At 42.3% G+C, this 12,842-nt stretch overlaps 1 protein-coding gene across 8 annotated transcripts in view; it reads left to right on the forward strand.

Moving 5' to 3' along the window:
- The window catches only part of OSBPL1A (oxysterol binding protein like 1A), a 77,901-nt gene that overhangs the window by 22,127 nt on the left and 42,932 nt on the right, over nucleotides 1-12,842 (forward strand). For 7 of the 8 annotated variants that reach the window (XM_054814175.1, XM_054814178.1, XM_054814176.1 and 4 more), the window contains 3 exons: nucleotides 1,843-1,968; nucleotides 3,120-3,201; nucleotides 5,900-6,006. In XM_054814175.1, the coding sequence (XP_054670150.1) occupies nucleotides 1,843-1,968; nucleotides 3,120-3,201; nucleotides 5,900-6,006 (315 nt within the window). Of the gene's footprint in view, nucleotides 1-1,842; nucleotides 1,969-3,119; nucleotides 3,202-5,899; nucleotides 6,007-8,515; nucleotides 8,950-12,842 lie in introns of those variants that run through there. The other variant, XM_054814180.1, reaches the window with a different exon arrangement.

Raw genomic sequence — 12,842 nt, forward strand, 5'->3', positions numbered from 1 at the left:
GGTTGGATGAGGGATCAGTGAGGTGGGCAGAGAACTGGCTGAATGGCAGAGCCCAGAGGGTTGTGATAAGCAGCATGGAGTCTAGTCGGAGACCTGTATTTAGCGGTGTGCCCCAAGGGACAGTGCTTGGTCCGGTCCTAGTCAACATATTCATCAATGACCTGGATGAGGGGACAATGACAAATTCTCTGATGATACTAAGCTGGGAGGAGTGGCCGACACACCGGAAGGCTGCACTGCCATTCAGCAAGACCTGGACAGACTAGAGAACCAAGCAAAGAACCACCATACAAAATTCAATAAGGGCAAGTGTCGGGTCCCGCACCTAGGGAAGCACAACCCCAAGCACCAGTACAGGTTAGGGGTTGACCTGCTGGGAAGCAGCACTGCAGAGAAGGACCTGGGAGTCCTGCTGGACAGCAAGCTCTCCATGAGCCAGCAGTGTGCCCTCGTGGCCAAGGCGGCCAATGGTATTCTGGGGTGCATTAAGAAGACAGCAGATTGAGGGAGGTTATCCTCCCCCTTTGCTCTGCCCTGGTGAGACCACATCTGGAGTATTGTGTCCAGTTCTGGGCTTCCCAGTTCAAGAAAGACAGGGAGCTACTGGGGAGAGTCCAGCGGAGGGCTACGAGGATGATTAGGGGACTGGAGCACCTCTCTTATGAAGAGAGGTCAGAGAGGTGGGTCTGTTCAGCCTGGAGAAGAGAAGACTGAGAGGGGATCTGATCAATACTTAGAAATATCTAAAGGGTGGGTGTCAAGAGGATGGGGCCAGGCTCTTCTCAGTGATGCCCAGTGACAGGACAAGGGGCAACAGGCACAAACTGGAACACAGGAAGCTTCATCTGAACATGAGGAAAAACTTCTTCACTGTGAGGGTGACAGAGCACTGGAATAGGCTGCCCAGGGAGGTTGTGGAGTCTCCTTCTCTGGAGATACTCAAAACCTGCCTGGATGCCATCCTTTGCAACCTGCTCTAGGTGATCCTGCTTTAGCAGGGGGGTTGGACTAGATGATCTCCAGAGGTCCCCTCCAACCCCTACCAATCTGTAAATCTGTGAAAGGCTGAGAGATGGGACTGCTCAGCCTGGAGAAGGCTCAGGGGGATCTTGTCAAAATATAAATACCTAGAGGGAGGGTGCAAAGAGGACAGAGCTAGGCTCTTCTCAGTGGTGCCTGGTGACTGGACCAGAGGCAATGGGCACAAACTGAAACACAGGAGGTTCCCTCTGAACATAAGAAAAAATGTGAGGGTGACTGAGCACTGGCACAGGTTGCTAAGAAGGGTTGTGGAGTCACCAAAAGCCATCTGGACGCAGTCCTGTGCAACCAGGTGACCCTGCCTGAGCAGTGGGGGTGGACTAGAGGACATCCAGAGGTCCCTTCCAACCTCAGCCACTCTGTGATTCTAACAACAGGAAAAGAATCTACCTCTTAATTGTGATAGTGCTTGAGGTTTTGTACACAGTTTGTCATGCATTAAGAAGGCAGACTTTGTTATTGGGACCTTGCTGTCTGAACAGAAACCCAAAGATGCAAAATACATTCCCTACAGTCTTTTCTTAGTTGATGTGACCTTTTTTGTGACCTTCGATAGACTGAGGTGTGGGTGGCATTTGTCCTTAAACTTTAAATCTTGGATAGCACTCTCTGACCACAGGCTATCTCATCTTGAATGCTTGTTACAACTTTAAAAATCTGTTTTCTGCTCATTAGGTGTCTCATTTTACTAATGAATATTTTATCCACATAAATAGAAAATTTTAATTTGTTCTTTTGCATGTATGCTCTTACCTTCTGGGGATGACCTTTGAAATGTGTATTAACTTGTTTTCCATTCAGAGTTGGCTGGAAGCAATAGAAGACCACTCTGCATATAGCACTCATTACTGCACACAGGAACAGTTGAGTAGTGATGATGAGGAAGATGATACAGTATCTGTTACAGACCTACAGGATACTCTGAAAGTATGTACTGAGTACTTATTCGGCTCATGCATCTAGGCAATTGCAAATTAGTACTGTTTTGTATTGAAATACTTAGTGTACTTTTGGCTAAAAGTAATGATTCTTTCCATGGATGCGTAAATGCTGCTTTTATTTGCACTGCTTACTGTCACATATTCCTGTTTGGACTGCATGCATAAAATGACATGTTTATCATAGCTATAGGGTTGTGGTTTTCACTTTTTAACAGCACTACCGCAAGGCAGAAAGTTGCTTGAGACTTTCAGCCAGGAGAGGGAGCCTCGTGTACTTGGTGACACCAAGGCTGGAGGATAACAAAGCTAACCTTCAGCGAGCTCTACCTTTATTAAATAGGCAATGAAATGGCTTAGAAATGATCCTTTAACACCTCAGGTCATATTAGATGTGTTGTACAGTGATTGTTCAGACCTGCGATGGAAATGAGTCGTCTTTGGTAATTCTAGTATTCAGCCTGTGATTCTTGCTTTTTGCCATACATATACTTCTAAAACCTTTTAGTTTAACGGAAAGTTGACACTGCAATGCAAAAATCTTCATGTGACTCAGCTCCAAGTGGCTTGTCCCATACCTTTTGGTACAAGAACTCAAGGTAGCTCATGGCAGAACAGAGATGGGAGAATAACTGATGCTGGCAGTTCCCAGCAGCCTTCAGAAGAAGATGGTATTATCTGATAACTGTCTCCAAGTTTGGAATAAGATCTCCAGGCTTGGAATATGATCTTGGGATGGGTTCCTGCATGTCACTGTACTTGCCATACATCAGTTAACCTATGCATTTGTTTATTTTGGCCTTAGGTTTCCAAAGAACAAGCAATGGCTCTTACAGGTTTTCAAACTTTTTAATAAAAAAGGGGGGGAACGCAAAAGCACTACATGCAACATAACTTTGGGGTTTAGTTTGCTATGCTAATTTAAACAAGTCAGTCAGCCATGTAATGTGCATGAATCTTCTGTTTGCTTGTGTGTCTTTGAAGGTACTTCAAGTAATTTTTTTCAGTTCAACTGTAGTGGTCTCACTGGGAGTCTTTAATGCTCTCCAAATTTAAAAATTTCAGTATAGTTAAGAGAATAAGCATACACTTTCCTTAGAACAAGGTAGTTCTGAACTAGCTATCCTTGCTGTCTTTCAGAAAGCACAAGCATGCCAACAAAGACTCAGTAAAGAGATTTCAGACTTTCTCGCAATGGTTAAATCTTTGGATGCTACAAAAGGTAAAACTTACTCTTCTAAAATGCAGTTTGTTACCAGGCGACTAATTTTTTTCTTTTAAGCAGCACATGCTTTAATTTCACTGAAATTAAATTTTCAGGAGCTTGAAAATATAGGACTGTTTTCCTTATTGAAAAAGATTCAAATAAAGTAACATATAATAATTGGTAAGAGCTAAGATTTCAGATTTGGAGAAACAACTAAGTACATGGAAAGAAATTAGTGGCTGTAAATGTAGTGAAACAGCTTTTAGATACAGCGCTTACTGAATAGTATCATAGGAATAATATGTAGGGTTTCACTTTCAAGGTTTTAAAAAAATGTGTAGTTGGTAGCTTATTGCAGAGCATAAGTGTCCCCTGACAGGTACCAAGAGCTAGCTGTCTTGCTTTAGCTTTCCCCTCAAAAAAACCTTGTCTTGTTGTGAATAGAAACACAATGAAAGCTGAGGCATGATAAACAAGATATGACTTGAAACCACAAAACTATACAGAGAACTGGAGGCATGGTGTGATGGGATATATTCCACAGACTTCTGCCATGAGTTTTATGCCAGGTTTGAACTCCTCAGGCTTCATTTTAAATAATAACTCTTAAATTAACATGTATCAGGATTTTTGCAGCGTAACTGCCAAAAAACAGCACAGACATCAAGCTGTTAGAGATTAGAACTTTTTCATTTAATGCCTCAAACATGTACAAAAGTTGCTCGTGTATTAAACACACAAAGGAGTTCTGTAAGAGCATTTAACTGTTGCTCCATTGCATCTCAGTCCTAGTTACATATTGTGACTGAAATTCAGAAGCTTGAACTAGAGAACAAGTTATCTGTACAAATCTGTAATAGAACATCAGTTTTGGGAGGAAAAAAGTTCTCCCTCTTCCATCCCTGTGCTTTCCCAAAAGGGGTCTAAAATACAACTTTTTCTCCATATGCTACTGAGGTAAGTTACTGTGTGATGTTCACCTATCTTGCACTAACTGAATTTTTACTGAATTTTTATTTCATAAAGAGAAGTAAGGTTTCATAATACGTAAGAGTGTTTTATTGGGAAGTCTTTGCAATTAATAATACAATAAAACTGAATTCTTAAGAAAAAGCAGTTCGAAAATTAGTATGAGGGATAAATTCTCTTACTAGATGGAGGGGCAGTTTCTCTGACCCCATATTGCTTACCTGAAGAACTGATGAAGGCATCACTTTTTTTTTTTTAAATATACAACTTGAGTAACCAAAACCCATAGTAAAGCAAAACCAGATACTATCTCTTTCCTAGAAGCTGCTAGTCTTGGCCAATAGCAGTAATAAGTTCCTTTTTTCCTGCCAATGAACGTTTGTAACTTGACGGGTGAGTGAATTGTTTCCAGGTTCATGTGTAACCTCTAGGTCTCAACAGAGAACTGCTGCAGCTCTCCAGTTCTCACATTGGGTTGATGTGGTATCTTGAAATAGTTGAGTAGTTGAGTCCTCTGGCTCCAGAAGAATGCAAATTTCTGAATTAAAGTTCCACACGGAAGGACACTTAAAAGCTTTTGAGTAATATAAAAATGGCTATTTTGGGACCTGGTATGTTTGAGATTTATGCATGTTACTTATTACAAATAAAGCTGTGTCCTGCTCCTGTAATCAATGTGCTACCCCTCCTTCTAGAGGTCCTAGTTGTTCTTGATAGCTGCTATAAGTAGAGGCTCCTACTTCCAGTCAGTAGTGAGCTTTGGTATCAAAGACAACAATTAGTGTGTGGATATGTACCATATCTTGTGTCCTGCACAAGCAGTATAAGTAGCAAAATAAATTCAAGAACTATCACTGCTGGACCTCTTAATCTATTGGTGTGACATCAACTTGAAGCACCTGTATTACTAAATGGTGTCAACTGCTCCTGGAGTCTGTGGCTGCTGAATGAACACTTAGTTTAATTGCAACAAGTATGCTTCCTGAGAGAATGGCTTGCTTGACTTCTGCGGAATTGCTGCACATCACAAAACTTCAAAGATGAACTCAAATATTAAATAACTTCTACCAGCTGATGGGGTTATTGTGGTTTCCTGCTGGTTCTAGACATGTAGCCCCTTCTATAAACGGTCATAGAAGTTAGGATGTGAGGTTGCATTGCTCTGCAAGCTGTACTACTTATCCATGAGTCCATGAAAACAAGACCTCATTCCTCTTTTATTGATCACTGTCCTTGTAACTCCCCATCTGTTTTTCAAATCAAAATCTCCAGCTGCACTGTAGTAAGCTGCTTCTCTTCTATATACCATGGCAGAAGGCAAAAAAAGCTATATTTCTCACTTTAACTTATATTAAACCAGTGCGGTATCCTTTGTATTTGAATTCTGTCACCTGGCAACTCTGAGGCTTTTAAATCTAGAAAGGGGGTAAAAGGAGATTGTTGATGGTTGTTTTTCCAGTGTCTTGCTGCCATAGCTTACTGCCTCTGCTTTGTAAGCCATGCTGAAAGAGAAACTCAATCCAATTGTGTGCCATTCGTACCAGTACTAGGGACAGGATGCGAAAAAAAGAACTTAGGCTACTTCAGTGCCACTTCTGCTTGCCCTTTCCTCACACAGATTTTTATGGTGCACTAGCCTTCCTGTAGAATATGAATGATATGTCTGTATTAGAGGAAAACATGATTAAAAGAATCCTGTATCTTACAATGTCCTCCTAATGCTAATAACCTTTTGCGCTTTCAGGAGTATCTTCTCCCCTCCTGCAAAAAGTTGATGTGGTCTCTGAAGTATCCCAGGAAACGTGTGAGGCACTGACTGACTGCCTCAACCTATTCACAAGGCAAGAAGGGGTATGTATTGTGCTGTGTGGGTCTATAAAGGGACTGAATAGTTTATTTTGCTAGTTCCTTGCTTACCTGTTATAAAAATAAATGCGCACCCCCATAGAACTTCATATTGTTGGTAAGCTGTCTTTTTGCATGCTGAATGTCTGAGGAAAACGATGCTTCTAGAGAAAGAGTAGCTAAGTTCCTTTACAAAAGGGTATCTTAGTATTTCAGTGTTGAGAAGAGACTCAGATTTTGCTTACAAACTATTGCTTGTAAAGTTCAAACTGAGTGCTTGAATTGAATAAAGCAGTTGCTTTGCTGATTTGAAGGCTAAAACATTGAGAAAATTCATCCTTTTTTTGTCCTCGCTAACTGAAGTGTTGAACAGTGTTGCTTCTGAATTTGTTTTTCAGGCCATGTGCTTAGTGGGTGTGCGAATGCAATCTATTGAACTGCTGGCTTTCCCAGTGACAAATATCTTGCATGGTGTTAAACATAATGCAAATGCTTCAATCTGGAAGTATATGTCAAACTGATTAATTCCTGGGGTAGGAGACCTGGTATTTTTCTCCCCTCTAGAAGATACCCTAGTACCATGGAATAAATTTGTCTTCCTATATTGTGGTAACAGTAATCCCTCAGTTAAGCTTTTGTTGTCATCAGTAAGCTGTGTTTCAAAATGAGGTTTGTGTTGCTGCTGTTAGTCTTCCAGTTATTTAACAGTGAGCTGCAAACACTGGCTCCATTGTCTAGGTTTGGTTCAAGATTTTTTTTTCCATTCCTTTCCAAGCCTTTTCGTCTCCAGTCACAAGTCTTCTAGACTTACTTGAGTCAAGCTCTAGCAGAGTGGAACAAGCATTGGTTTTTTACGTTGAGGTTTTTTTCTTTAAGAAAAATCTAATATTACAGTTGCCAGTTCCATTTGTGGATGAGGGGGCAATTGTTACAACAGTGGGTGTATAGTGTTAGTATTCCTTAATTGTGTTGGCATCTTGCTTCAAGCCAGACTAATATAGCTTTCCAGAGTAGAGTGTGGCAAAACATATGGTGAAATTGTAATTTCACCTTACTTGAACTTGGACAGTCTCAGTAGGTGTTAGAGAGGCCTTATTTCAATCTGGAAGCACATAGGTTTGGGCACAGAGGGATAGGCTGAAGTGTGAACTTGAATTTCCACCATAGCTAGTGAAAGCAGTCGGTCATGACAGGGAGAAGATGTGATCCTGGAGAGTTTTGTCTTGGTATTTTTAAACTTCAAGCTATTGCAGTTCCAGAATATAATGCATGCTTTTAAAGATGTCATAAGGGAAAATTACAGCAGCAATCTCTAAGACTTGAACCTTTCCAAAAGGTTATGTTTCTTGAGTATTACTGTTCTTAAACCCACAGCATTTGGTGTTGTTGCCTTCTATAAGACAGGGCCCTGTTCTTTGCCATTCGGCGTTGATTTCTGGACTGTAGTTCTGTTTGCATTCCAAAAGCAATATTGGGTTCTGCATTAGCAAGTTATAGGACCCTAATTAAATGTTTTAATATCCCTTCCAAGTATATTGAATAGTAAAGCATAACTGAAGTATCAATCTCTAATATAAAAACATGTTTAAAATACTCTTAAAAAAATAGTTTAGTGTTTTGTTTCTCTTCTGATCATGAAGTTAAGGCTTAGGTGTTGTAAATGTTTCAGAATAACTGCCATGAATCCTCTGCTCTGGCAATAATTGGCTGCTGTTAACTTAGAACTGCCAAACTACTTTGAGGAAGGATAACTCTACAACTGTTGTTTAAAAGCTGCTTTCCTGCCTGTCCTCTTGTCTCCAGGCCTCTCTTCATTGTCCACTGGACAGTTTGACTGCAGCTTGTCCTACAGGGACTCCCTGGTTAGAACTTCCTCTGAGTAGAGAAATGACTTGCTCCACAATACCTTTCAACCGTGTCGTGCATGTCCCGTGAAATCTGGTTCTCTCTAGAACAAACATGTTCTCAAGCTTGGTACCTTTTTATCTTGCCTCTTTAAGGAGAATTCTTTTTCCTGTCTAACTTAAATTGTCAGCATACCAGAAGCCACTGCTTGACTAATGAGGAGACCCTGCTAACTTAAGGGTAACCACAGCGAACATGCTTTTTGCATTTTAGTGAAGACTTTTTGGTTTGTATTGCCCATCTCTGCTGTGTAAATTGTAGCATGATTGTGTACTATGCAAATGAAACTAAAGGAAAAAAAAAAAATAGGTTCAACTGTCTTCCACTTGCGTTAGAAATGGTGCAGCAACGTGATATCCAAATGTTCCATCTGTCCACTGCTTATCCTTTCCCCAGTGTGGCGTCTCCCCCGGTGCTGCCACCCGTGTCGGAGAAGGCGTGACCTCACCGCTCCGCACGGCGGGAGCTGCTATGACGCCATAGAGGGGTGGGGGGTGGTGGGGGGGAACGTCCAAAAATAACCCACTGCGGCGGGGCTCCGTGCGGGGCGGACCTGGCGGGCTCTGGGACCCGCGTACCCTGCGGCTACGGCGGGGCCGCCCCGCGCCCGCCTGGGGAGCGGCGAACAAGCGCCCCGGCGGCGGGGCGGGGCAGGGGCGGGAGCGCTCGGCCTGTCAGGCCATTTTTAGCCGGGCTGCGACCCGGCTTGCCGCCCCGCTATTTCGGGTTGGTTTCCTCCGCCCCCTTTCCATCCCCCTGCCGCTCTCGGCGGGACCCGCTGGCCCTGGCGGTGCTCGCCGCCGGGGGCGCAGAGCAGTGCGCGGGTTGCGCGGGGCGGGCGCCGCTCCCCCGCCCTGCCCTGCGCCGCGCTGCGCTGGGGCATCCGCCCGAGTCCGCGGCGTGGTGCAAGGTGAAGGGGCCGCCCGCTGCGCTGCCCGGCCGGGCCCTGGCCCGGCAGGTGCCGCCGCTGCAACCCAGGGCGGCTTTCCCAGCTGCGCGGGGCGAGGTCTCGGAGCCGGCTGCCTTCCCGAAATCGGTTCCGCGGTATGTAGTGTGCGTGATGGGTCGGGGTTTGGGGCTTGTTTTTTCCTTCTTGACATTGGGGCGAACCCTTCAGTGTCAAGCGGAGAAGGTAGAGGTGAGCCACATATACTTTTTGTCGAACAATTAAAACATGTTGAGGGAAAAACACGATTGCTTTAATCTCGGTGTTTGAGGCGTTTGTGTTGGAGCTAGTGCAACTTGAAACGTTTTCTGCAGTGACTTTGGCACAAGGTTAGGAAGTATTGTTTCAAAGCAGGACTTCCCTTGTACTATTTCTAGCAGATACCAGAACCTGCATTCTAAAAGCAGTTTGATTGATTCTAATATTTTTTTTATTCAAAGGTATTTTTATATAGTTGTAGGAGAAGTTTAACTTAAGGTTATTTGCACGCTATTATCTCTGCTAGATTTTCTGGGTGAGTTTAAAATTTATCTCCAGTACTCGAGCTATGTGCACTGAAGCTGTATGAAACTGGTAGGAAAGGTGTTCTTTAAAGAATCGTTTGTGGGTTGTTTTTTTTTTTTTTTTTTCTTCAAACTTGCTACTTCATTAACTGGTGCTAGATAAAGTGTGCTGATGAGTATCTTGACTCTCCTAAGTTTCACTTTTACCATCAAAGGTTATATTTAACAGTTAATTAAGAGCTCGTATTGCATGAGTTTAGAACAAATAGCAGTTGTAGGCTGACTCCATTTGTAGCCTGTTTGTGGCTTTGATCAGTTGTAGGCTGACTCCATTTGTAGCCAGTTTGTGGCTTTGATCTTCCTTTGTAGGTGTTGTCATTCTTTCTAGTTTGGGTTGGTTTAGGGGTTGTTTTTGGTTTGTTTTTTTTTTGAAAAGGGTATTTGTTTACAAGCTGATGAAAAAGCAATGAGATAAGGGATTCAGGAAGGGTTTCTTCATTTCTTGGATTAAATGAGTTGTACACTCAGCTAGGTAGAACTTGTCATAACAAATTAAGCTTGTCACTTCTACAGAAACTTTAAGGTGAAAATACTATGGGTCATAGTCCTTGGATTTAGTTATCTTAACCGTGGCGTAACATGCTATCTCTTGTATGTATGACTGATGTACTGTAAATAAAAAATGTGCACACAGTTCAACTAGCAAATACTAATCTCTAGAAGTTCAGTGTACTGCCTTAGTTTATTTCATATTTCTTGGAAAGATGTGTCTCTGGGTGTTCTTGTGAATGAATGCATGCATGCTCTTTGGGATACAAATAGTTGTCTTTAATACATGTCTGGTTTGTGGTCTGGGAGCTGTGTGAGCATGGCTGTTACCGCTCAGACCTACTACCTTACTGGATTGTGAATGAAGAAGGTGCCTGTAAGCTGTGGCCAGGTGACTCCTTAATGAGACTTTTTATTATGTGTTTCTTTGTGGAGGTGAGGGGAGCAGTGATGACACTATGCAGTCAAGGGAGAACTATTGATATGGGCAGCCTGAGCAAATCTGTCTACAAAAGTCCTGGAGTCCATCAGCAGTCCTTTTCTGCCACCTGGCAGTATAGTCTTGGCTACATTAACTTCTGTCAGCTCTTGGGAGCCTTTGCTGTGGGGGAGGGAGAGATGAAGAGGGGGTGAGGGACTCAACTAAAATCAGGTAAGCTAAAAAAGAGGTTAATTTTATGATTTCTGATTTAAAGGGAGGGGATTATGTCTTGTCTGGCTGTTGTACTAGACCTAGAACCGTAGAGTCCTTAGCCCCTCAAGTCATGAATTCAGTGCCTGTGGCGGTCTGCTCTTTTCTCTACTTAAAAACAGGTGACAACCCTATTTTTTTTTTTTTTGCTTCCTTTCAATCACTGGAGCACAACAGAGCAATTCTGTTGGCCTTTCTGTTCTGTAGCTCTTGCTGAAAGTAGTGGAAATCAAGGCAAGACTTCAGCGTGTTAAGGCCTGTAGGCAGTGCCCCAAACAGGTGAAACACTGTTCAGTCTGTAAACTTGGGGAAAGAAGAGCGGTTTTCAGACAGCTGATAATTGCACTGGGCACAGCAAGAGATGTCTGCTGTTGAGATACTTGTGGTGTGCTGCATCAAGAAAACCTTTATTGGCTGTATGAGTCTCTGAGTTGACCCTATTTCTTCCCTTCCCCTCCAAATGAGTAGAAATGTACTAGAAATACATAGTGCAACTTGAATCTTGTTTGAAAGTAACAAGTTAATTGGAAGGTTCTCTATGCTCAAACAGGTGCCCAGGTGAAGACTGATATTTTTCCCTTACACAGAAGAACATGTGATATAATGTGTTGCAGAATGATGTATAGGCATGGCATGTAAGAAAACAAAGCTACCGACAGGGAAGTCATTTGGCAGGTTGTTTATCCTGCTAGAACTTCAGCGGTTCTCGTCATGCCTCAATGATTCTTGCTGTACTAATTTTTGAGTTCTGAATATGCAAATGTCTTTCTGTGCGAAAGCTCTAAAGATGAGATATTCAAATCAGAGGAACTTGATAGTGAAATGTTTGTAGACGGCATAGTGTTCTTCCTCTGGAAGCATTTTCTTTCTGCCACTGTACTGCAGGCTTGCTGATAGAAAGCTAACTACAGGCCTGTGAAGATGACATCCTTATCAGTAGTATGTAAAGGAAACAGTTTAGTGAGTCCAAAGTATCTGGGAGATAGGGGAGTTAAAGAACATAACTTTTTTTAGAGACTATCCTAGAGTAGCCAAGACTGAATAGGTCACCAGAGTGGGCAGAAAAGCTAAGCAGCAGCCCAGATGGAAGCTTGTTAAATAACAAATACTGGGACTCTATTCAGGGAAAAGATAAGTAAATATGCCTTTCTTTTATAAAAAAAAAATGCCTTTCTTTTATGAAAGAGTATTATGTGTGTTGACAGAATGCTTATGTTTTGAATCAGTTGACAAGATCCTTGCTCTAGTGCTGTATACAAAAGGCTTCTGGATGGCAGATGGTCCTGGCTGACTTAAGGATGCCTGGATATTACTACAGGGCAAAAGAGGAATGCTGCTGGTCTTTGTAGTACAATAGGGTTCCAATGTTGGTTTTCTTTCCTTAAGAGTGTGCACTTCAAAAGTTAAGATTTTTTCCTTGTAGCTGGTGATATATTTGAATATATTCTATTGGCAAAGAGACATACTAATTTCTAGTGACAGGGAAACTCTTGCTGACTCGTATCTCTACGATCCTGCGTGAAAGCTGGTCACACAACTTGTCTGAAGGTGTTCTCCATTTGGTACTGCATTGTTCTACTCGAAGCACACTGCTAACCTGTTCTTGCACTTTCCAGAGTGGATTAATGCTTTTTCAAAGCTTGGCTTGTAGTGGGTTTTTTAAGGTTTGTTTTGTTTTGTTTTTTCCTTGGCAGTTGTTAAGCAGCCTTGTGTAAACTAACTTGGAATCTGTTCGTGGGCCTCTAGGGAAACACAGTGTAAAAACATATTAGTTTGAAATGAGACCACTTCTCACTGGGCTTTTGCAGCTCCCACTCTGAGTTTTACTTCTGAGGTTTTGTCTACAAGTTCTTTGGGGCTTTCATTTTTTAATGAAAAACACGGAGAAAAGGGGCTTAGCTGAGGCTGCAGGGAGGAAAGATCAAGCAGCAATCCAGTTTAATGGAATAGTATTTGATATAGTAAGCTTCTAAAATTGGAATTAGCAATTCTATTTTCTGTGAATGTATTTGAAAAATGATGCTCGTGTCTCCGTGTAAGCTGATGAGAGGAACAAAAAAGAAATACATAACATGGAAATTTTCTTTCTGTATTCTTGCTACTTACTGCGATGCTGTTTGTTTTCCTGTTTGCCATGCTTGGAAAACAAACCCAGAGTGAGAAGGGTGCACACTTCTGTCCTTCTAGTGTCACTGTGATTTCATAATGCCATGTAAAGCTGATGAGCTTGTTTTCAGTGTTCTGGCTT

The sequence above is a fragment of the Grus americana genome, chromosome 2, assembly GCF_028858705.1.
Source record: "Grus americana isolate bGruAme1 chromosome 2, bGruAme1.mat, whole genome shotgun sequence".
NCBI lineage: Eukaryota > Metazoa > Chordata > Aves > Gruiformes > Gruidae > Grus > Grus americana.